Here is a 26,648-nt window from a genome sequence, read left to right as displayed (position 1 = left end):
TAGCTAGCATCATTGGGCACAGTGAATTCACTCACTCTGAGGAAGCCAAAGAATGCCAGGCAGCAGGCTGCCCATACCAGAATGTTATCGTATGAATATGGTTCTTGTATTAATAAGTCATTGATAGATTGCATTATCTCCAAGGTGATGGGTAGATGGATTCTTTGAGGGTGGGAGGTAGCTTGGCTCCTCTGAATACCTTTCAGCGTCAGTTGAAGTCGAGGAGTGAGTTGAGTATTAAATTCTTCATGTAGTCCTGCTGTCATATGCATGTGCTGGATGGCGGAGATATATACTTTGATGGTGGTGTGGGCAATATTGGAAGCTGCCAGGTGTGTGGCGAATAGTAGAAGTGACTTTTCGGAGGCTGGGATTGGAGCAACATTAAATCTTTGCTGACCAGCTGTGTGGGTGGTTCTGGTGTTGAGGGCTAGGCCACTAGTAAGAGATTCTGCTGCCTTGTGTTCAAGGTCAGTGACGTCCAGCTGCTTCTGTGACCTTGGTCCGTGTCATCCTGAGGGAGACCCTGCGTGTGGATGGATATGTAATGGTGCTTTTTTTTTTGTATTGAAGTATATATTACATGTGTATTGTTTATTGGTTGTTTGGCATAGTAATATGCATTAACTACATGAAATGAAGTACTTAACATAAATTATTTTGTCAAATGTACAAGAGTGTAACATTATTGAGTGTCTGGTTTGGTTTGAATAGATGAATAGTGTTTTTGAATGTCTGAGTAGGTCCTCCTGAAGAGTCTTCTGAAACTCCTGGATGTCCAGTCCAACCTTGATGGAGACACAAGGCGCAGGATAGATGGTGGTAGCGGTGTTGGTATGGCTGGCATGTGCGGGTGGGCTTCTAAGAATTTTGAAGCCTGGTTTCTTGACAGCATGTCAGCATCATTATTAGATATTCTGGCTATGTGGGTTGCTGTGATGTGAATGTCGAACACTGCTGTGAAGAACCACAAACACCTGATGAGGTGCATCACTATTTTATCCTTCGACGAGCCTTTATTAATAGCTGCCACCGGCCCCTGGTTGTCACAGTGAAACTCAGTGTTTTTGTGTTGAAGCAGTGGTCCCCAAACCACACAGCTAACCACTATAGGCACAAATTCCTTTGCCATGATGGTAATAGTGGACCATTCTGATGACCATGGTAGTTGGAACCAATGGCTCACAAAAACAGCTTTGAAGCCCCATGAGCCAGATGCGTTGGTAAAAATATGATTCTGAAAGGTGGAATTGGCTGGGCGGAGGAAGCTGACACCGTTCCAGCTATTAATGAAAGTGTTCCACCAGTGGAGGTCTGACTGGAAGTTCCTGTTCAGGCGAGAGAAATGCCACATATTCTTTATTTTTGCAGCAGTGCTGTACATTCTAGCCACAAATGTTCGGTCTGGTCTTACTACTTTGCTGGCATGTTGGAGTAACCCAACCAATGAAAGTATCTCTGTCTTTGTTGCGTTCTTTCGGTGTAACCATGTAGAGAGTTGGCACTTTATGCGCATCAATTTGTCATCAGGCAGTCTTGCTTGCATCTTCTGCGTGTCAAGAACAATGCCGAGGAAGGTGAGGCAATGAGATGGTACTTCCAGTTTTACCATGGCCAAGGGGATTCCCAGGTACTCGGCTATGTCTATCATTTTGTTCACGTTGTTGAAGCATGTGGGGTCGCCAGCTGGTCCCATCATGAGGAAGTCATCCAAATAGTGAATGGTGGGGGATGCTCCCTGCTGATCCAGTAACCATGAAAATAGATCAGCCAGAATGTTGAACAGCTTGGGAGCTGACCTGAGGCCAAATGGGAGGCAGGTGTCTATGTAAATTCCCCATGTTCACTCCATTGCTAGCAGGTGGCGGTCAGCCGGGTGCACTGGCAGTAAACGGAAAGTGCTCTTGATATCGATCTTGGCTAGCAGAGCCCCAGAACCCAGCTTAGTTATGTGGTCAATTGCTGTATCCACTGAGATGTAGGTGAGACTGCACAACTCCTTAGGGATTCCGTCATTGACACTGAACTTTGGTGGATGTGATAGATCAACGATCAGCCTCCATTTGCTTGGTGTGTGGTTCTTCGGGATGACACCATAACGGCTGACATGTGCGGCCGGGATGTCTTTCTTGTGGAAGGGGCCAACAATGTGATGTTCAGAAATCTCTGCTTTGAGGTAATCATCCACCATCTAGGGTGTTGGAGAGCTCCAATTAGGTTCTTACGAGGTGATCAGAGCTGAGATAAGGGTTTGTTGAAGCCAACTCTGAAGTCATTTATAAGACCAGTGATAAAAAGGTTTACCAGGGGTTGGTCGGGGTATGTGTTCAACAATCCATGCCACTCGTAGGGGTGTAAAGGAGTTGTGATAGCTGTCGCATTGGAAGGAACCAAAACTTGGTATGAAGCATCTGCCATGTAGGATGTCCATTCCAATGTCCAAGTGGAGTAAGTGTAAGACAGGGTGTGTGGTCCATTATCAGTTATTGGGGCTGCAATTAAAGAAAATAAGTTGCATCACCTATAATGCAAATACTACCCTTATTAGTCTCAATGTATATCTATGTGTTTTCAATTTTTTTTATTTTTAATCCAGGCGCGCGCCCACAGCCGGCCTTTGGCCGGCTGTGGGCACGCACCTGGTTTACTGAAATTGTTTTCGAAAAAGGGGGTGTGTGTACCTATCTATCTACCTATCTATGTTTGTCCGTATGCACCCACGTGAGCAAAATCGTTTAATAACGGTAAAAGCAGCTTTTACGTAAGAAGTAAAAGTGAAATGAAGTCTGTATTAAACTTCTGCACAGGTGAACTTTGCTCTGAGGTGGTTTCTTTTCGGCGGACTAAAATACGGGTGTGGTGACTTTCCTCAGACTACCTTCCCCTTGAGGTTTTCAGGCATTTAGCAACTGAAAAACAACGGTGCAGGCCTCGTACACTACCACGAATAGCCTATCGCTTTGAGTTGAAAGGGGGCGTATCCCTTACGTACGCGAACGAAGATGAAGAGCAGCTTTGAGGCTTTGTTGAGAGAATTTGTGGAAAAAAACACGTTAGTCACACTATAAAGTTTTTAAATTCCCGCCTACCACCCCCAGCACAAAAGGCATGTGTGCTGGACACAATTGAAACAACAATAATGGGGACAATTAAAAGTCCCTAGGGCCACTTACAAGGCCCAGTTCCGGGGAAGCATCAGATGATCTGTAAGAGATGGAACGGCTTCCCCGGATGCACATAGTTGCAGATCTTAAAAGAGAAAAGGACAACAAACAACGAAGCCACGCAAGAGTGCTGCTGTAGGTCATGGTATTTCGTTTGGAAAGTAACTCGGCTAAACGGCGATAAAAAGTGACTGCTTCCCTGCCCATACCCCCAGTTGTTGAGAAAACTAAAGGAGTGAAAGATGCCAACTCCACCTCACGGACACGGTCACCATACTCCCTCTTCTTCTGTTGCTCATGACGTCTATATACAGATGGAATAGAAGTATTGCGGTAGCTCTGTGCATTTGGATGAAACACCCTTGTGTCAAAAAAGGCACTTTGCCGCCGCCCCCAAAATCCACGAACGTGAATATCGGCTCTGGCATCATCTTGTCGGTTGGCAGATTGAGGAGTAATTACTTCTCCACTGAGAGATTGAAGAGGTGGTTCGATGGCAACGTCATTACAAACCTTAGACAGTAACTCAGCTGTGATGTCACGTAAATCATTGTGACGCATGAATGTTAAGCCATGTTAAGTCACACTATAAAACAGTTTAAAAGATACTTCTGTGTGTAATATGTTGGTAAAAGCGGTTTGTTTAACCATAGATACTACACCCACCAGGGATTGGAAACTGGTGTTTATGACACCTCTATCCGCACCTCCGTTGACACCTTTCTACATGAAATAAGTCTATGCTCTGCGAAATGCTCTGCCAAGTTATCTTCCCACTGCCGATACTGTAGTCACAATAACGAAGCAGTAACAGTAAAAGAAACTTCCAAAGAAGCACCAAAATGGTTGCGAACAACGTAATTCCTGCGTGTTCAACTGAAACAGTAATATTTTTATGCAGTTGACACGTGTAGCGACTTTTTTAAAATAGAAAATTTTGTTTTCAATGCTATAGTTGAGTTTCAAACTGTGTTGGTTCGATTAGCTGATGTCTTATCTATCAGTAAATGAAACGATAACTTACACAGGACATCGATTCGTTACGCTAGAGCTAGCAAAAGAAGAAGACCTGGGCGGAGCGCAAATACTGAAAAACGCCTTTGTGATGAAAGAAGCTTTTTACAATTACGCTGGTTCGATTCATCATACCAAGTTACCTACACAGTACAAAATTGGCTTATGTAGAAACCGCCATTTGAGACTTAGAGCTAGCAAAAGTTTGAGAGCAGCCACAGGAGTAATCGTCCTTAGCGTCCTGTCTGGTGTTCAAGAAAAGCTGACAGTGATGGTTCACCAAAAGAAAGGAATTTCAACTTCACACAACTCAATATGTGTTGTATTACAGAAGTTAAAGAAAGTTCTTCTGAGTTAACACCAATCAACTGGAGGTGCGGATACAGCAAATTTTTGTATGGGAAGTATGCGTAGTTTCCAATCCCGGGGGGGTGTAGTATCTATGGTTTAACAAACACTTCCTTAGCAGTGTATAGCAACGTAATTGAACGAATTACGAATATTTCATGAATTACAAAATACGAGAATTAGCTAATAATATTATTGCACAACCCAAAACTACCCTATTGTAAAGTAGTAATACATAGTTGGTTAATTCATAGTAGCATATACTGTCTATAGTTAATTCCAGATGAGTTAGCTAGCTAGCTAGCTACATGGCGCCTGGTTTTTAGAAGTAGCACAACATCAACTTGTTTTATAAGTGATTGATCAAAGGTGTGAAATGCATACAAACTTAAAGCTGCACTGTGAGCTACTATAGTGTGTGCAGGATTTTAGTGTTAAGTGCAACAAGTTCTCTTTTCTTTGAGGACATGTATCGCCCAAGCTATCGTCTTGATTGCTTTAGTGGCTTCCTTTCTTTGTTGGGACAATGGATGGCCTTATGGCGGTTGTCAGTGATGGCGGGGATGTTGATGCAACGATAGCAAACATGCTCATAATGGCAGTTATGGTGGGGGCATCCTTCCGAGGGGTATTCGTTCCATTCCAGGCATATAGGTACTTTCTTGGTTGAAAAGGCAGATGAATGTGACCTCAGGCTGGATAATCTGGTGCCACTGTTAGAGCGTGACCAATTCCATAGGGTACCTTCCATGACGTCCCATTGCATTGTTGAGGTTATTGAAGCCTTTTGCCTAAATTGGTGGTCGTATGAAGCCCAGTCAAGATCCTCAAAGCCCCTTTGACTATTGATTATTAAATTCAAGTATGCTATGAGGTCTAGAACCCGTTCGGGTTTGGCACGGGATGCTACTGCAATGTAAGTGCTAAAGCATTGGATCCAGTCTATGATATGGGTAACATCTTGGTGCTTGCGGCTGGCGGCCTTGGATTGGTCATTATCTGTGGCATTTGCTGCCTCAAGGTTATCAGGGAGTAGTTCAGTCATATCTATGAAATGGCCATTCTGAATACGGCGAACTAGTTTTCCTGGGATGGGTGGCAATCCTCCCCCAATGTACAAAGGTGGTGTAGTGGTGGCTGTTGGTGCTCTCGACTTAGTGGCAGAGTTGGTTGGTTTGCTTAATTGCTTTTGGGCAGTCTCCATTAGTTGGTTGACGTGGCAAAGCTGATCCCTTTTGAAATCTGGTTTATTGCTATCCTGCTGTCCCTTTGTTCCTGCGAGACTAGCTCCTCTTCTGCTTCATCCATGGTTGGTATTTCCACTCCATCGTCTGAGTCAGTGTCGGATTCACCGAAGGCATCCATGACTATCTTCACGATCTTTGGGATGTCTTCCTCTGTTAGGCGAGAATGCTTGGCGGCTGTTGATTTGTTGGCTGTCTGATTATCTCACTTTCTGGAGGCTGTTCCTGTTGGCGAGGTGTTAGTGATAGGCAATGGCTGACTGCTGGCGGCGGATCTGGTTCTGGCAGTAGCACCACTGCGGGACGAAGCGGGGGCAGTTTCTTCTTTGAGGTTTTGTTTGTATGGCGGCCCATTCCGACTGTTAACTTCTTTTGATTACAACGCGTGGCAGTGTGTATTACTGCGCATGTGTTACTCTTATTGATGCACCTCCGATATTCCTGATAACACCCCACGTCATTGCCAGGTTTGATCAGAGTTGTTGTGCTGCGTGCTTGCTTGGGTGTAACATTAACTATGTTTAACTACTTAAACGTCATTTATCATCCTGAGGTGGATAATGAGTCCAAAAGTGGAACACTAGAACAATCTAAATTTGGATGATAATTTTATGATAAAATTATTGTCCAAATGTGAATGACTAGAACAATCCAAATCTGGATGATTATTTTGTAGTACAATTGTCATCCAAAAGTGGAAGATTAAATAATGATGAAATTATCATCCAAAATCGGATGACTAAATAGAAAAATCCAAATCTGGATGATTATTACTCATTTTGCTCATTATGTAGGAAAAATGTGTCATTTCCATCCATTTTTGGAATGAATTTGTACAGGAATAAAACCTTTCAAAAGTGGATGAAAATAGGTCCACCATTTCCTTCCATTTTTGGAAGTGGAACATATATGACAAGTACTGTACACAAGGAAAAATTGTGAACTTTAAATTTGATTAGGGATGATAGAAATGTGGCTGAGGTAAGTTAGCTGAGCCATAAAGACTGAAGTAGGGATTAAACATTCAGTAGTGTATCTGCAAGTGTAGGTGGCCTCCCTTGTTTCATTACTTATGATCCATTAAATATTAGTTACATTGTTTTCAGGAGAATGTTGGGGTTAGTTGCATTGTATGCACAAAGTAATTTTTATTTGTAGTAGAAGATTGTGGAATGACAATGTTATACTAAGTTCACTGCCCACATACAAAAGGAAAAGCATTTGTGAGACTATAATGTAGTGGCTCTGGCTATGCAGCACCAATTTAGCCATCTACCTTCATGCAGTATTAACTATTTCCCAGTTTGAGTTTGTCATTTTAGCAAAAACAGCTGGCCATTGCTAAGTAGGGAGCGAATTTACTGTCCTCATTAGTTTAAAAAGAAAGGGTTGTTCATGCTTATGGTGTTGGAGGCATGGTGCAAAATTATGGACAATTTCTACATGATTTATTTTGCTTGATAGACAGCCATTGATACTGCCATCAAATTGCCACTTTGCATTGCAAGCAAAACGTAATGGGACACAAAATAAAACAAAAACTATGTTCATGATGTGTGTGTTGTATCAACTGTGGTACACCAAAAGGCATGTCTCAGGCTAAAATACTACATCTTGCTGCAAAATAATCAAGCCTGCAGCATGATTTGTGTTTGTTGTTACTGAGTTATGCAGTTATCAGTTGGTGTTTTAATCAGTCACTGTTGAATAAAAAATAAAATTTCAAAGAAAGTGTTTCAGGCTTCCCTGAAGACATGTTTGGGCTTCATTGTACCTAACCAATAGTGCCAAATTATTATGATGGAAAGTGAGGCTGATTTTTGGCTAGAAGCACAAACCTTTGTGGTCTTTATTATACAGTATACATTATATGCACTACCATAGTGAATATATGATCTTTTGTATCCGGTATGTTTTACTTGCAGACTGGTAAGACTAACCAATAAGTTTTCCCAACAATTGTGTTAGGTGAGTACAGACTGCATGGGAGTATCGCTTAGCACTCAAACTGATGACTTGTCCAATGGTGATCTTTTGTGCCCTATCAAATGTTACCAGATGTGACAGGTGGGTGTGGATCCACTGATAGAACTCGACCAAATCTGGAAGAAGAACTCCACCCAGCTGCATTCTTTTATATCTAATTGTGAAATGATAAAGAGCAAAGACATATGAGTCATTAACTCTGTTCTCTCTTGCAGCAACTAAGGCTTTCATATAGTCAGCCTCAGTGATTTTATGTGGGTACTGTTGATCAAGCATTCTACCAACAAAGAGAATATTGAGTGCATATAGAATTAGTTCATTGTTTGATTACCTGTAATATTTCAGAGCAGCTAATGCCCAGACTGACTCAGAAGAATGTTTCCCCAGCTGTGATAGCAAAGCAAATGATCACATATAATGTATTATCTACTAAACTCACCTTGATTTGCAAATCGGCTTTAGAAGGTTTATAAATGCATTCATGCCATGCTTTTTCATATGCATTTAATGATTCTATATCATCAAATTTTCCTTGAGAAAATGGCAGTTTGTTGACTAGTGATAACTGTAGACAAGATACATTTATAGCTGAAATAATTATTAATTACATATACCTCAATTAAGGTATGCATAGATCGCATAATAAAAAATGACCTTTCTTCATGATCACATAAAAAATTCTTTCCTCCCATATGCAGCCACACAGTATTCAACTGAGCCATGCAATAAAATCTGATGGACTTCCAATCTGACAATATCTGACCTGTGTGATACAAAAATTGAAAGAAAAATGTAATTTTGACTCTTAATACTACTCCCTCACAAAAACTGTCACTCTTTTTTCCACAACTTGAAAGTAGTATTTACTTTTGCAAAGGACATTAGCTTCCATGCTTGAGATTTAATTCTTGACATATAATTGGACTGCACTGTTCTTTAGTCTTAGATAGACAATGTATTTACTAATTAGGCTGCCAGAGGTAATTAACCTAATATGTTTCATGACTTCACTGACAAAAGCAGGCCATTTGTTTTTCTTTCTATACAACAGAGAAATCATAAAAGAAATTTGAGAAAAATGCAAGGTAGTCAGGTTTTTGCTCAGCAGGTCACATACTCCAAGTAGTTAGTATGATGGAGTGATTCTGTATTAAATTTGGTCTTAATGTTGTAGCACCTAATGACTTGACACATGTAGGGCCATAAACAATTTTCTAGACTCATTCTTTGTTATGTAGTTGCACATTAGCAATGTGTAATTAATGGCACAGTTGAGTTAACAGCTACATATTAATAGTATGCAATACAGAGAGTACAGATATCAAGACTCACGGTAGTGAGTCACACAGCCAAGGAAAGTAGCATATTAGTGTATCATGTACCTCAAACCACAGGAGAGTATAATATACTTACCTGCTCACAGGTAAGTATACTTACCGTAGTTTGAGGTCTATACTCATAATATACAACTGGCAGCTCCTTTAAAGCATAATGTCATCGTGGCATATATATATCAAGACACACGGTAGTGTGTCGTGCGGCCCAAGAAGCCGGCGTGCCACCCGTGAGTATATTAACAGGAAGAAAGAAAACGCAATTTTCACACCTATGTAGCTCTGTGATCCCTTATCCAATTGGAACCAAATTTGCTAGAGAGGTGCCGGCCAGTAAGGGGAGTCTACACACCAAATTTGAAGAAAATCGCTCCAGCCATTTCCGAGATACGAGCGAACAAAATTTCGTTTTAATTTCTTCGTTTTTTTCTTCTTCTTCTACTTCTTCTTCATTTCTCACATTCGCAAAATCCGCCATAAACCACGAATGCGTGCTCGGATCGGGCTGAAATTTGGTACACTTAAAGGGCTCATTAAGGCGGATCTGTGTACCAACTTTGGTAGGAATGCGATGAACATTCACGGAGTTATGACCGATTATTTGCGTAAAATAAGGTCGAAGGTCTGTCACGCCTACAGGGTAAACTCCTTTGAGGAATCAGTTGAAAATTGATATGTAGATGGAGCAACCATCGTAGGAGTGCCTTTTTGTGGTTTGAAAGGAATTGGGATAAAGACCACGGAGATATGACACAAAACCCGACCTGTGTCAAAATTACGCAATCGATTTTTATGAATAAAAAACTATTAGTTTTCGTATCTACCAGGCAAACCGCTTAGAGCAATGAGCTGAAAATCAATATGTAGCTGGAATAATCATCATAGAAAGTCCTTGCAGTAGTACAGAAGAATCAAATTACAAACCACTGAGTTATGATTCGAAAGGCAACTACGTGTAGCAAATGCGAGATCGAGATACTCTAATAGAACAGTCACCCTAATAAAGCATTCAGCTGCATTTATAATTTACTCAATTATATTGCATTGCAAATTATTCTGTACGGAATTCAGTTACAAACAAGTCACCCTGTAGTCAGATCAGCCAGAAGAAGGTACCTAATAGAGATGTCAGCTACAAAGAAACCATCATGTAGAGAGTTCAGCTCAAACAAATTGCCCTGTAGAGAGATCAGCTAGAAGAAGTTACCTTGTAGAGAGTTCAGTTACAAATAAACAATCATGCAAAGTGTTCAGCTACAAACAAATCACCCAGTAGAAAGTTCCGCTATGAACAGATCACACTGTAGAGAGTTCAGTTAGAAGCAAGTCATGTTGTAGAGAGATCAGCTAGAAGAAGTAACCTTGTAGAGAGTTCAGCTACAAAGAAACCACCATGTAAGAGAGTTCAGCTGCAAACAAATCACCTGTAGAGAGTTCAGCAGGAACAAGTCACCCTGTACAGAGATCAGCTAGAAACAAGTCACCCTGTAGAGAATTCAGCTACAAAGAAACCACCCTGTAGAAAGATCAGCTGCAAACAAATCACCTGTAGAGAGTTCAGCTAGAAACAAGTCACCCTGTAGAGAGATCAGCTAGAAACAAGTCACCCTGTAGAGAGTTCAGCTAGAAGAAGTCACATTGTAGAGAGTTCATCTACAAAGAAACTACCATGTAGAGAGTTCAGCTGCAAACAAATCACCCTGTAGAGAACTCAGCTACAAACAAATCGCCCTGTAGAAAGATCAGCTAGAAGAAGTTACCTTGTAAGGAGTTCAGCTACGAACAGATCACCCTGTAGAGAGTTCAGCTACAAACAAATCACGCTGTAGAGAGTTCAGTTACAAAGAAACCACAATGTAGAGAGTTCAGCTGCAAAAAAATCAATCACTCTGTAGAGAGTTCAGCTAGAAGAAGTCACCTTGTAGAGAGTTCAGCTGCAAATAAATCACCCTGTAGAGAATTCAGCTACAAACAAATCACCCTGTAGAAAGATCAGCTAGAAGAAGTTACCTTGTAGAGAGTTCAGCTACAAAGAAACCACCATGTAGAGAGATCAGCTGCAAACAAATCACCTGTAGAGAGTTTAGCTAGAAACAAGTCACCTATAGAGAGATCAGCTAGAAACAAGTCACCCTGTAGAGAGTTCAGCTAGAAGAAGTCACATTGTAGAGAGTTCAGCTACAAAGAAACTACCATGTAGAGAGTTCAGCTGCAAACAAACACCCTGTAGAGAACTCAACTACAAACAAATCGCCCTGTAGATAGATCAGCTAGAAGAAGTTACCTTGTAGGGAGTTCAGCTACAAACAAATCACCCTGTAGAGAGTTCAGCTACAATGAAATCATCATGTAGAGAGTTCAGCTGCAAACAAATCATCCTGTAGAGAGTTCAGCTATGAAAAGATCACCCTTTAGAGAGTTCAGCTAGAATAAGTCACCTTTTAGAGAGTTCAGCTACAAAGCTACCACCATGTAGAGAGTTCAGCTGCAAAAAAATCAATCACTCTGTAGAGAGTTCAGCTAGAAGAAGTCACCTTGTAGAGAGTTCAGCTGCAAATAAATCACCCTGTAGAGAATTCAGCTACAATCAAATCACCCTGTAGAAAGATCAGCTAGAAGAAGTTACCTTGTAGAGAGTTCAGCTACAAAGAAACCAGAGTTCACCTGCAAACAAATCACCTGTAGAGAGTTCAGCTAGAAACAAGTCACCCTGTAGAGAGATCAGCTAGAAACAAGTCACCCTGTAGAGAGTTCAGCTAGAAGAAGTCACATTGTAGAGAGTTCAGTTACAATGAAACTACCATGTAGAGAGTTCAGCTGCAAACAAATCACCCTGTAGAGAACTCAGCTACAAACAAATATACACTGTAAAAAGATCAGCTAGAAGAAGTTACCTTGTAGAGAGTTCAGCTACAACAAAACCATCATGTAGAGAGTTCAGCTACAAACAAATCACCTGTAGAGAGTTCAGCTAGAAACAAGTCACCCTGTAGAGAGATCAGCTAGAAAACAAGTCACCTTGTAGAGAGTTCAGCTAGAAGAAGTCACATTGTAGAGAATTCAGCTACAAAGAAACTACCATGTATTGAGAGTTCAGCTGCAAACAAATCACCCCGTAGAAAGTTCAGCTATGAACAGATCACCCTGCAGAGAGATCAGCTAGAAACAAGTCACCCTGTAGAGAGTTCAGCTAGAAGAAATTACCTTGTAGAGAGTTCAGCTACAAAGAAACCACCATGTAGAGAGTTCAGCTGCAAACAAATCACCCAGTAGAAAGTTCAGCTATGAACAGATCACCCTGTTGAGAGTTCAGTTAGAAACAAGTCATCCTGTAGAGAGATCACCTAGAAGTATCACCTTGTAGAGAGTTCAGCTACAAACAAATCACCTGTAGAGAGTTCAGCTACACACAAATCACCCTGTAGAGAGATCAGCTAGAAGAAGTCACCTTGTAGAGAGTTCAGCTATAAAGAAACCACCATGTAGAGAATTCAGCTGCAAAAGAACACCCTGTAGAGAACTCAGCTACAAACAAATCGCCCTGTAGAAAGATCAGCTAGAAGAAGTTACCTTGTAGGGATTTCAGCTACAAACAAATCACCCTGTAGAGAGTTCAGCTACAAAGAAATCATCATGTAGAGAGTTCAGCTGCAAACAAATCATCCTGTAGAGAGTTGAGCTATGAAAAGATCACCCTGTAGAGAGTTCAGCTAGAAGAAGTCACTTATTAGAGAGTTTAGCTACAAAGCAACCACCATGTAGAGAGTTCAGCTGCAAACACATCACCCTGTAGAGAATTCAGCTACAAACAAATCGCCCTGTAGAGAGACCAGGTCACCCTGTAGACAGATCAGCTAGAAGAAGTGACATTGTAGAGAGTTCATCAGCTGCAAACAAATCACCCTGTAGAGAATTCAACTACAAACAGATAACCCTGCAGAGAGTTCAGCTACATTTCAAGTCACCCAGTAGAGAAATCAGCTGCAAATTGTCCTGTGGGAATTAATTGACATGTAATAAATATATGCTCTCTTTTTATATTATGAACTCTTGATATATGCATTATATATATAATTTGTACATTTACTGATAAAATCAGAATGAGTTAAAGTATTTATAAAACTGCTTCATCTTTTTCTTTTTCCTGTGGTAAAGAAAAATATATAGGTTAAAAAGCCCCAAAGCTGGCCATAGGCCGGCTTTGGGGTATACAAATACAAAAAGAAGTGAAATCTAATCAAAAACAGCCAAGCTGTAAAAAAAGGAGTGCGGCCCTTGAAAAGTCTATGGTGAAAAAAGATGTGAAATCCAAGGTGGCGGCCAAGAAATGGCTGTGATGGTAGGTTAATGGTAAAAATTTTAATAACGACAATTCAGGTGAATTTTGTGCCAATTGACCAAGCGGCACCAAATTCACCTGAATTGTTGTCGTTATTAAAATTTTTACCATTAACCTACCATCACAGCCATTTCTTGGCCGCCACCTTGGATTTCACATCTTTTTTCACCATAGACTTTTCAAGGGCCGCACTCCTTTTTTTACAGCTTGGCTGTTTTTGATTAGATATATATATATGGAGATACACCATGATCAAGTGAAACCTCAAACGTGACGTTGCTGGGTGTATATTTAGGCATATAGCCCTCAAGCCACAGGTGAGTATATCACAGATTACACATCTGTAGTCATAAAGTTTTTTGAATTCGACTAAAATAACCAATCAAATGTGAGGAAACCAATCAATGCAAGGAAATCCATTCAAATTTGTTCTCGTTGGTTCATTTTCACATGTCACCATAGAATTTGATGACAGTGGATGTGCAATTCACTGTATACATATAACTACCTGGGAGCAGGTGAGTACATACATACACACTCACTAGTGGTTAGGTAAGTATATAAATATTCAACTGCAGTTAGGTAAGTAAATAATACAGTACAATAGTACTGTATAGTAGGGACCATAAAGGAGTAGGCGAAATAACATCACCCAAAAACCAGCCTCAAATTTCCCAGACAACGATGAGGCAGTATTGGTTAGGTAAAACTAATCCCAAACAAGCTTTTAGATCAACCCGAAATGCTTTCAACAAGTTGCTATGGAACTTTAAAAAAAAACATATTGAACAGAATTTTCTACTGACTGACTGCCTAACTGACTGCCTGCGTGACTGATGCCTTCAGACAAGCGTAACTCGATAACAGCTAAGGCTACGAGCTTCATTTTTCACTGCTCCACATCGCTTCAGCCTGAGAGGTACCTTTTGGCATACCGCAGTACATACAATGCATTCTTCATGGACTTACCAGTGTCCTCCTTTGTGTCCCATTCATCTTTGCTGACAGTGAAAAGTGTCGATTTGGTGGTAGCACGTGATGTATGGCTTCTCTTTGAAACAGAAATCACCTGTATTTTTCATAGTGGTTATTTTGATTGCAGAGGTACTTTTTGAACAGTTCTTGAATCGTATCACTGTGTAACGGATTGGACATAATGAAGCATAATGGATACTTCACTTTTCAGACGATAATTGATATAACTGGGGCATACGATGCCATTTCTTTCTTTCAGTATGCGTGGATTGCAGAGGTGCTTTTCGAACAGCTGTTGATTTGTATTGCTGTGTAACGGGTTGAACATAGCTGACAATGAAGCATAATCGATACTTCACTTTTCAGACAATAATTGATATAACTGGGACGCGTGGTGCCATTTCAGATGCAGTATGCGTGGATTCACCAGTCATAATAATTATCTACATAAAAAGTTAACAAACAAGTACACAAAATATTTTTGGAATTTTCAACTAGAGTAGGGACCATAACACATCAATAAAAAGTACTGAAACAAGCTGAAGTAGTGCATGATATTAAATCACAGTAAAACAATAAGTGATTTTTATTATGGTATCTTGAGCACAGTAGGGATATAACATTGTATAGTGCAGGTTAATTTTGACACATGGTATATATTATATGAACCATGGCTCACTTCCATGTATTACACTCCCCCTCCTCAGTCACTGGAAGTTTACTGTTGATAAGCGCAATACAATTTTTGATACAATTATGAAACTTTCCATATAAGTTGTACTCCTTGTGACATAATTTGATATAGAGCCATCACATATTTGACCTTTACAACCATTTTTGTATTGAAAATTCATCATTTTTGACTTTATCTCCCTGAGGCATCATTTTGCACAGTTTCAAATTAAAGGTGCTGCTAAAATGAGCTACTCAGCTTTTATTTGAAGTCAATAGGTGATTGCATCCAAAGTTATGATCATTTATATTAACCATGAAATTCTATGAATTATTTGTCCATTAGTAATTTACACCCCAAGGGTAAAGAATTTTATGACTTACAAAAATATTGGAATGAGATACAAACTTCAAACAATAGTCAATATAGTTCTTAGATCAACACCTTTAATTTGATACCATGTTTTAACAGTGTAAAATAATGCCTTAGGGAGATAAAAACAAAAATGAATGATTAATTTTCGGTCAAAAAATGGCTCTAAAGTTCACCAAAGGTCAAGTCTGTGATGGCTTTATATCAAAAAACATATGTCACGAGGAGCACAATATGTGTGGAAAGTTTCATAATTGTATCACAAAATGCATGAAATGCCCATTTTTTGGTGCTATGCTGCTCTACTAATAACCATGGTTTATATGTTACACACAATATTCTTTGTATAATCAGTGCTAACCTTTCAATTGTGTTTTTACATTGGGCTGAGTCAGTAGTCCAACACAGAATGCACCAAAGTTGGTCCACAACATCAAATACCATGAGTGTAAACTAAGTGCACGACTTGAGGAATGTTGTTTGTATTCTTCTCTCCCAAATTGGCCATCTGTATCTATTTCGCACCCACAATCATACATTAAGCCTCCTTTTTTCACTTTGTCAGGTTTCTATAGAAAAATTTAATTTAATTGCTTTATGCATGCATAATATTAAAAAATTACCATAAATCCAGTCATGTGAGAGTCTTCTAACTCTCCAGGACAAAACATGTGATACCAAATATGGTTACTATGATTTGGTAGAGCAAACACAACTGCAATCATATTAGCTAGTGCATGACGTAGATCAGTATCTAATGGATCTAGAAAATAAAAACAATAGAAATACAGAAGTAAAAGCAAACAAAATTAATTTTACCAAAACAGTCCAAAATGGCTGCAGCTATTAGGATTAAAAAGTTTGTGAAATCAAATAGTTAGGTGGCTTAGCAAAAAAATGTGGACACAACTGACAAATTTTTTTTCTGTGAGTTCCTTACCACATTAGATCAAAATTTTTATAGGATTCATCTCAGGCATGCATGCTGGGAAGCCATCCAAGGCTCGGAAATATGCCTTTTGCGATTTTGGTGTTTTAAATAGTAATTTGAAACTTTAGAATAATCTAGAGTATTTTAAATTATAATGTATGTCATTAAATTACAAATTAAGTCATTAAATTTAAATATTTATCAACACATGTCTATGTTTTTGTGGTTTATTCACAATTACTCTATTAGAGCAGTCAGGCAGTCCTGTAACACAAAGATAAGCACATCTCCACTCTGCGTTTTACATTCACTTGTACCACAATCACTTAAAGCATGCAATAATACACCAGACCACCACCACAAGTATCCCTAGGCTGTGCTGTGCTGTGTTGTGCAGTGCATATGCACTCTCCTCAAACATGTACGTATTTCGACAGATGGAATCTTTAGATGAGCTTACTTCGAAGTGTACAATTTCCAGCCTAGGGGCCCAGATCTAGGAGTGTTTACCCCCTCAGAAATTTAACCATGTACTTGCTTATAGGAAAAGCTAGTAGAGTACATATAATCAATTATTTGCTTATGATACAACAAGCGTACCATAACAGAAAGATAAAACAGCAAGGAAAAGAACTAAGGTCTTCTGAAAACTAATCAGTGCTGCATGGTCAAAATTATATTTGCAGAACTGTTTTATTGAATGTGGGAATTTGAAAGAATAATACTGCTAGAACAGTCATCTATAAAGTTTTGCTACACAGTAATAAAATTACCATGACCACTGTGCTAGTTGCAATCTTCTTTGCATGTGATTTCAGCACAGCTATCTTACCCAATATTGTATGCATACAATTGTGCCAAACATGTCATAGTTGAAATTCTACACTGTTGATTAACTGATCAATGAAATATTGCAATTCTGTGTTCTTTACATCCTAACCTAGCATGTCAAAGCTAACTATGTGTAATCTTTGGCTGCTAAGTTTCACGGTAATGGTGAATGTAAACATGCACTACTAAAAGTTATTTTTCACTGCTACAATTTGATTTTAAAATTGCAATACTTCATCAGATTGCATCATAATATTATGTCTGAAACATCTTTAAAACTATAGCATTTGATATATACATACCTGCATGTCCAGTCAAGCTCTGGTATCAAGGCAATTATATTTATGTGTACGTAGTTAGTCATTTATACCTGCAGCAATCCGATTAACGCCCGAACAGGCTGTAGGACCAGGTGTCCTACAGACCTGGTGACCGGATTTGCGAAAAGGTACCTTTTCCACACATTTACATACCAGCAAACAAAATGATGTAACACTTGACTCCTTATACTATTGCTCTTAGTACCAGAATGCAGTAGTTAGTAGTTACACACATGGAAAATTTCAGGCTATTATATGCCATGATCAAAACATTATGAAGCTTCAAAGTTCAAAAATGGATCAAATTTTGTGTGTGGATAAGGCCACCTTTTCGCAAATCTGGTATGAATGAAAAAGTTACTTGTCAGCATTGAATAAAGCTTGTGAGCGTAATATTACTGTTTATCAGGTCGTGGTTTAATGTTCAACCCTGCATTATGTTCTCTTGCATGAAGTAGAGCAAAACTAGCACTTATATGACTTGCCGATTTTGGAAATTCTTTAGTTACATAACTTTAAATGCTTTTATGGAAAGGTCCTTTTAAGAATAAGATGGATCCTATCAAAAAATTAAAGTTAAGGTTGTACTACATATGTGGAGAAAGTTTGGTGCTTTTGTCTCTTGTGTCCACATTAGTTTTAAATTTGGCTTTAAGCAACCTAACTAAAAGGTGTCAGCAAAGAAATGGCAGAAATGAACAATTTTTAAAATAATAACAGCAGTACTGAAATTATCATACAGTGCAGTAGTACGGTATATTAGGGATCATGAAGAACTGAGCTTTTCCAGCCAAAATATAACTGTTGCCCATGACTAAATTGAAAAAATATTGCATTTGAAAACTACACAAGACAAGGATTGTTATACTGTATATTTGTAATTACAATAGTTGTCAGCAATTTTTGGTGGTATAATATATAATTATTTGTAGTATGGCGAATAAAGGCTGCTGCCAGTAATACAAATCAGTTGTAAACAGGTTACAAATAATTGTAACATGGCTAAGTACCTCTTTTTGGCAACACAATAAGGCATCAAAAGCAACCATACATAGCACCACACCACAGGAAGTCACAATACTAGATTATGAATTTTATTGATACATCGAGCTGATGAATTGTTCTGGAATGAATATACATAGCTTTAGTTTTGCTTCCTTGTCTGAATGAATGGGAATAAGTACAACCACTGGGCTGAATCATTATCCATTATACTACATATTCGTTCATCAATAAATTGTGCTAATGGGCTACTACACCACTAAACCACTCAGTAATGAATGTCACTTCAGCTCACTTCAGCTACACATCTGAATGTGAACCAGTGCAGGACTAATTGGACACAAGCTTGTTCTTGGGAAATGCTTTACCGTTGAATAAATTAGCTACCAATGAATTAATTCTGTAATTAGACAGTAAAATCATTCCTTGGACACAGTACTCAGTAATAGCCATTATTAGCTTGGCTTTCTTTGCTTCTTGAGTGTTACAAAAAGGGCACCTTTGATCTGTACACGCACCCCATACCACAAATCAGTTATAACACACCCAATTGGTCTATTACAACTATAACATACAATATACATGCATTTACAATTAAACAGTACCTTTATTTTCTGGATTGAAGAAGTTCCAAATCAAATCTATTTTTTCTGCATCACTGGGTGGCTTTTTTTCCCTAATTTGACCTCCTATGTATTCAAACACCTCTTCATCAGGATCTAGGGGGTCAGGAACTTCCTCCTCTTTGATCATTTTGGTGGGATCAAGAAAACATTCCAATACAAGTAAAAGCTCATCAGACAATTTCAGACTGTCTTTAACATCTCTGAATAGAGTAATCAATTTTGAATCTTGTTTCTGTATGAAATATCAAACACACAAGTGTATTATGTAGAAAAAAATGTGACCCACTGAGTGAACACCAGACTTGTTTGCATAATTCTGTATTTGACATGAATACCATTGAAATACAATGGGTAAAACACATGCGTTACATAAATAATTTACGCATGGATTAATTGCTTCAGTGAATGGTGAAGGAAGACTTGAATTGAAATACCATTGACTCAGGTTATTAAGTGCATATTGCTTGTTACGCGCATATGGAATACTTGCGCTCAACACTTCCAGTTAAGAGCATCTAATCAAAAACAGCCAAGCTGTAAAAAAAGGAGTGCGGCCCTTGAAAAGGCTATGGTGAAAAAAGATGTGAAATCCAAGGTGGCGGCCAAGAAATGGCTGTGATGGTAGGTTAATGGTAAAAATTTTAATAACGACAATTCAGGTGAATTTGGTGGCGCTTGGTCAATTGGCACAAAATTCACCTGAATTGTCGTTATTAAAATTTTTACCATTAACCTACCATCACAGCCATTTCTTGGCCGCCACCTTGGATTTCACATCTTTTTTCACCATAGCCTTTTCAAGGGCTGCACTCCTTTTTTTACAGCTTGGCTGTTTTTGATTAGATTTCACTTCTTTTTGTATTTGTATACCCCAAAGCCGGCCTATGGCCAGCTTTGGGGCTTTTAAACCTATATATTTTTCTTTACCACAGGAAAAAGAAAAAGATGAAGCAGATTTTATAAATACTTTAACTCATTCTGATTTTATCAGTAAATGTACAAATTATATATATAATGCATATATCAAGAGTTCATAATATAAAAAGAGAGCATATATTTATTACATGTCAATTAATTCCCACAGGATAGTTTGCAGCTGATCTCTCTACTGGGTGACTTGAAATGTAGCTGTACTCTCTACAGGGTGATCTGTTTGTACATAGATGAACTCTTTACAGGATTCTCTCTACAGGGTGACTTGACTCTAGCTGAACTCTCTGCAGGGTTATCTGTTTGTAGTTGAATTCTATACAGGGTGATTTGTTTGCAGCTGAACTCTCTACAAGGTAACTTCTTCTAGCTGATCTGTCTACAGGGTGACTTGTTTCTAGCTGGTCTCTCTACAGGGCGATTTGTTTGTAGCTGAATTCTCTACAGGGTGATGTGTTTGCAGCTGAACTTTCTACATGGTGGTTGCTTTGTAGCTGAACTCTCTAAAAGGTGACTTCTTCTAGCTGAATTCTCTACAGGGTGATCTTTTCATAGCTGAACTCTCTACAGGATGATTTGTTTGCAGCTGAACTCTCTACATGATGATTTCTTTGTAGCTGATCTCTCTACAGGGTGATTTGTTTGTAGCTGAAATCCCTACAAGGTAACTTTTTCTAGCTGATCTTTCTACAGGGCGATTTGTTTGTAGCTGAGTTCTCTATAGGGTGTTTGTTTGCAGCTGAATTCTCTACATGGTGGTTTCTTTATAGCTGAACTCTCTACAAGGTGACTTCTTCTAGCTGATCTCTCTACAGGGTGATTTGTTTGTAGCTGAACTCTCTACAAGTGATTTGTTTGTAGCTGAACTCTCTACAAGGTGATACTTCTAGGTGATCTCTCTACAGGATGACTTGTTTCTAACTGAACTCTCAACAGGGTGATCTGTTCATAGCTGAACTTTCTACTGGGTGATTTGTTTGCAGCTGAACTCTCTACATGGTGGTTTCTTTGTAGCTGAACTCTCTACAAGGTAATTTCTTCTAGCTGAACTCTCTACAGGGTGACTTGTTTCTAGCTGATCTCTCTACAGGGTGATCTGTTCATAGCTGAACTTTCTACAGGGTGATTTGTTTGCAGCTGAACTCTCTACATGGTAGTTTCTTTGTAGCTGAACTCTCTACAATGTGACTTCTTCTAGCTGAACTCTCTACAAGGTGACCTTTTTCTAGCTGATCTCTCTACAGGGTGACTTGTTTCTAGCTGAACTCTCTACAGGTGATTTGTTTGTAGCTGAACTCTCTACATGGTGGTTTCGTTGTAGCTGAACTCTGTATAAGGTAACTTCTTCTAGCTGATCTATCTACAGGGCGATTTGTTTGTAGCTGAGTTCTCTACAGGGTGTTTGTTTGCAGCTGAACTCTCTACAATGTGACTTCTTCTAGTTGAACTCTCTACAGGGTGACTTGTTTCTAGCTGATCTCTCTATAGGGTGACTTGATTCTAGCTGAACTCTGTACAGGTCATTTGTTTGCAGCTGAACTCTCTACATGGTGGTTTCTTTGTAGCTGAACTCTCTACAAGGTAACTTCTTCTAGCTGATCTTTCTACAGAGTGATTTGTTTGTAGCTGAATTCTCTACAGGGTGATTTATTTGCAGCTGAACTCTCTACAAGGTGACTTCTTCTAGCTGAACTCTCTACAGAGTGATTGCTTTTTTTGCAGCTGAGCTCTCTACATGGTGGTTTCTTTGTAACTAAACTCTCTACAGGGTGATTTGTTTGTAGCTGAACTCTCTACAGGGTGATCTGTTCGTAGCTGAACTCCCTACAAGGTAACTTCTTATAGCTGATCTTTCTACAGGGTGATTTGTTTGTAGCTGAGTTCTCTACAGGGTGATTTGTTTGCAGCTGAACTCTCTACATGGTAGTTTCTTTGTAGCTGAACTCTCTACAATGTGACTTATTCTAGCTGAACTCTCTACAGGGTGACTTGTTTCTAGCCGATCTCTCTACAGGGTGACTTGTTACTAGCTGAACTCTCTACAGGGGATTTGTTTGCAGCTGAACTCTCTACAAGGTGACTTCTTCTAGCTGAACTCTCTACAGGGTGACTTGTTTCTAGCCGATCTCTCTACAGGGTGACTTGTTACTAGCTGAACTCTCTACAGGGGATTTGTTTGCAGCTGAACTCTCTACAATGTGACTTCTTCTAGCTGATCTCTCTACAGGGTGATCTCTCTACAGGGTGATTTGTTTGCAGCTGAACTCTCTACATGGTAGTTTCTTTGTAGCTGAACTCTCTACAATGTGACTTATTCTAGCTGAACTCTCTACAGGGTGACTTGTTTCTAGCCGATCTCTCTACAGGGTGACTTGTTACTAGCTGAACTCTCTACAGGGGATTTGTTTGCAGCTGAACTCTCTACAAGGTGACTTCTTCTAGCTGATCTCTCTACAGGGTGATTTGTTTGTAGCTGAACTCTCTACAGGTGATTTGTTTGTAGCTGAACTTTCTACAAGGTGATACTTCTAGCTGATCTCTCTACAGGATGACTTGTTTCTAACTGAACTCTCAACAGGGTGATCTGTTCACAGCTGAACTTTCTACTGGGTGATTTGTTTGCAGCTTAACACTCTACATGGTGGTTTCTTTGTAGCTGAAATCTCTACAAGGTAACTTCTTCTAGCTGATTTTTTTATAGGGCATGTTTGTTTGTAGCTGAGTTCTCTACAGGGTGATTTGTTTGCAGCTGAACTCTCTACATGATGGTTTCTTGTAGCGGAACTCTCTACAAGGTGACTTCTTCTAGCTGATACAGGGTGACTTGTTTCTAGATGAACTCTCTACAGGGTGACTTGCATGTAGCTGAATTGTCTATCAGATTAACTGTTTGTAGCTGAATTCCGTACAGAATATCCTGCAATGTAATATAATTCTGTAATGGAGTAAGTTATAAACGTAGCTGAATGCTCTATTAGGGTGACTGTTCTATTAGAGTATCTTGATCTCGCATTTGCTACACGTAGTTGCCTTTCAAATCATAACTCAGTGGTTTGTTATCCGATTCTTCTGTACTACTGCAAGGGCTTTCTATGACGATTATTCCAGCTACACACAGACTTTCAGCTCATTGCTCTAAGCGGTTTGCCTGGTAGATGTGAAAACTAATAGTTTTTTTATTCATAAAAATTGATCGCGTAATTTTGACACAGGTTGGGTTTTGTGTCATATCTCCATGGTCTTTATCTCAATTCCTATCAAACCACAAAAAGGCACTCCTACGATGGTTACTCCATCTACATATAAATGTTCAACTCATTCCTCCAAGGAGTTTACCATGTAGGCGTGACAGACCTTCGATCTTATTTTACGCACATAATCGGTCATAACTCCGTGTACGTTCATTGGATTCCTACCAAAGTTGGTACTTAGATCCGCCTTAATGAGCCCTTCAAGTGTGCCAAATTTCAGCCCTATCCGAGTACGAATTCGTGTTTTATGTAAATATTTTAATAACGACAATTCAGGAGAATTTGGTGCCGCTTGGTCTTGGCACAAAATTCACCTGAATTGTCATTATTAAAATTTTTACCATTAACCTACCATCACAGCCATTTCTTGGCCACCACCTTGGATTTCACATCTTTTTTAACCACAGCCTGTCTGAGGGCCGCACTTTTTTTACAGCTTGGCTGTTTTGGATTAGATTTCACTTCTTTTTGTATTTGTATACCCCAAACCTGGCCTATGGCCGGCTTTAGGGCTTTTTTAACCTATCATTTTTTCTTTACCACAGGAAGAAGAAAGATGAAGCAGGGTGATTTCTTTGTAGCTGACCTCTCTACAAGATTATCCTTTTAGCTGATCTTTCTACCGGATGACTTGTTTGTAGCTGAACTCTCTACAGGGTGGTTTGTTTGTAGCTGAATTTTCTACAGGGCGATTTGTTTGCAGCTGAACTCTCTACATGGTAGTTTCTTTGTAGCTGAACTATCTACAATGTAACTTCTTCTAGCTGAACTCTCTACAGGGTGACTTGTTTCTATCTGAACTCTCTACAGGGTGATTTGTTTGTAGCTGAACTCTCTACAACGTAACTTCTTCTAGCTGATCTTTCTACAGGGTGATTTGTTTGTAGCTGAATTCTCTACAGGGTGACTTGTTTCTAGCTGATCTCTCTACAGGGTGACTTGTTCCTAGCTGAACTTTCTACAGGTGATTTGCTTGCAGCTGAACTCTCTTACATGGTGGTTTCTTTGTAGCTGAACTCTCTACAAGGTGACTTCTTCAAGCTGATCTCTCTACAAGATGATTTGTTTCTAACTGAACTCTCTACAGTGTGATCTGTTCATAGCGGAACTTTCTACTGGGTGATTTGTTTGTAGCTGAACACTTTGCATGATTGTTTCTTTGTAACTGAACTCTCTACAAGGTAACTTCTTCTAGCTGATCTCTCTACAGGGCAATTTGTTTGAGCTGAACTCCCTACATGATGGTTTCTTTGTAGCTGAACTCTCTATTAGGTACCTTCTTCTGGCTGATCTGACTACAGGGTGACTTGTTCGTAGCTGAATTCCGTACAGAATAACTTGCAATGTAATATAATTGAGTAAATTGTAAATGCAGCTGAATGCTTTATTAGGGTGACTGTTCTATTAGAGTATCTCGATCTCGAATTTGCTACATGTAATTGCCTTTCGAATCACAACTCAGTGGTTTGTAATCCGATACTTCTGTACTACTACTGCAAGGACTTTCTATGATGATTATTCCAGCTACATACTGATTTTCAGCTCATTGCTCTAAGCGGTTTGCCTGATAGACACGAAAACTAATAGTTTTTTATTTATAAAAATCGATTGCAAAATTTTGACACAGGTCGGGTTTTGTGTCATATCTCCGTGGTCTTTATCACGATTCCTTTCAAACCACAAAAAGGCACTCCTACGATGGTTGCTCCATCTACATAGCAATTTTCAACTGATTCCTCAAAGGAGTTTACCCTGTAGGCATGACAGACCTTCGACCTTATTTTACGCAAATAATCGGTCATAACTCCGTGAATGTTCATCAGATTCCTACCAAAGTTGGTACAGAGATCTGCCTTAATGAGCCCTTTAAGTGTGCCAAATTTCAGTCCAATCCGAGCACGCATTCGTGTTTTATGGCGGATTTTGTGGAAGAAATTAAAACGAAATTTTGTTCGCTCGTATCTCGGAAATGGCTGGAGCGATTTTCTTCCAATTTGGTGTGTAGACTCCCCTTACTGGCCGGCACCTCTCTAGCAAATTTGGTTCCAATCGGATAAGGGATCACAGAGCTACATAGGTGTGAAAATTGTGTTTTCTTTCTTCCTGTTAACATACTCACGGGCGGCACGCCGGCTTCTTGGGCCGCACGACACACTACCGTGTGTCTTGATATAGTTGAAATCACTCCTGCAAACTAGTACTATGTAGAATAGTAGTAAAATACAGAACAAGCCAGAAGTGTCACAGTACACTCAATACTTCAGCAGAAACCACCGTCTGTACTAAAGATAGCTGCACCTGACTTTTCAGGATTATTGTTTCCTCAACTGAAATAAGCTATTTTTTTTCCTATTTGGCTGAACACTGGTAACTAAATCGCTAGAAAAATGTGGTGGACATGAGTAATACTTTCCTATCAGAAACCCGCTACAAAACGCATGCGCTTAACAAGCATAGTGTATTTCTCAAATAATTCCTCCGAAATTTATAAGCGCATGCACTTAATAACCAGAGTCTATGGCATCTAATATACCAATGGATTTGCTTCTACATGGAAAGTAAACTATACTTGTTTTGTTGCTGTACCATGAAGCAAACATGAGTTACAGGTGTTTGTTTACATCGCAGTAAACCATAACTTTATCTTTGCCATTTCTAAGTTTAAACAGCCTTCATGCTTAATGGCATTGGTGTATTTAGGCCAAAACTATACTTTGATGAATGCACCAGTTTGTGATGAATAGGCCTGCATCAAATATGCCAGCATAATAAAAAGCATAATAGGCTGGAGTGCTATGTCTAGTATATTAGGTGGATATTTCAAACTATGGAGCTTAATTCCATGAAAATAGATTGATATTCTCTAATAGAGCAGTCAGTGGAAACTGCAATAGAGCACTCAAAATGCATTGTACATAGCTCCTAGATCAATGCCTGTTATAGAACAGTCACTTTTGTAGTGAAATACTCTAATACAGCATTCATTGATTAATGTTCAAAGATAATTGTAAGAATTGGTGCTAACCTAGGAGCGAAATGGGAACATCTGAAGAGCATAATAAGTGAACAGTTTGGGAAATTCTTGAAAGAAATTTGAGCAAAATTTTGAGCTTATTTGACTCAGCCTAATGGTGAACAGAATGATGCAAGTTGCAACTCTGTAGCCCATTGCACTCGAGACTCATGATTGATTAAACAAGCACCTGTAATTTTCTTTTGTATAGGCACTGTCTAGTCTATTGTTTTGCTTTTCTTGTTGTCTATCGCTGTAACCCTGAAAGAACTTTCCAGATAAGGTTGAAACTTTA

At 39.2% G+C, this 26,648-nt stretch overlaps 1 protein-coding gene across 1 annotated transcript in view; it reads right to left on the bottom strand.

Moving 5' to 3' along the window:
- Positions 1-26,648, bottom strand: part of LOC136263050 (uncharacterized) — a 308,373-nt gene that overhangs the window by 11,228 nt on the left and 270,497 nt on the right. The window contains exons 75-81 of the mRNA XM_066057501.1: positions 19,139-19,391; positions 16,073-16,212; positions 15,811-16,018; positions 8,371-8,519; positions 8,196-8,321; positions 8,088-8,143; positions 7,711-8,033 (exon numbers count right to left, since the gene is read on the bottom strand). Coding sequence (XP_065913573.1) covers positions 7,711-8,033; positions 8,088-8,143; positions 8,196-8,321; positions 8,371-8,519; positions 15,811-16,018; positions 16,073-16,212; positions 19,139-19,391 — 1,255 coding nt within the window. The remainder of the gene's footprint in view (positions 1-7,710; positions 8,034-8,087; positions 8,144-8,195; positions 8,322-8,370; positions 8,520-15,810; positions 16,019-16,072; positions 16,213-19,138; positions 19,392-26,648) is intronic.

The sequence above is a fragment of the Dysidea avara genome, chromosome 8 (genome assembly GCF_963678975.1).
Source record: "Dysidea avara chromosome 8, odDysAvar1.4, whole genome shotgun sequence".
NCBI lineage: Eukaryota > Metazoa > Porifera > Demospongiae > Dictyoceratida > Dysideidae > Dysidea > Dysidea avara.
This window is presented reverse-complemented; position numbering and strand designations above follow the sequence as displayed.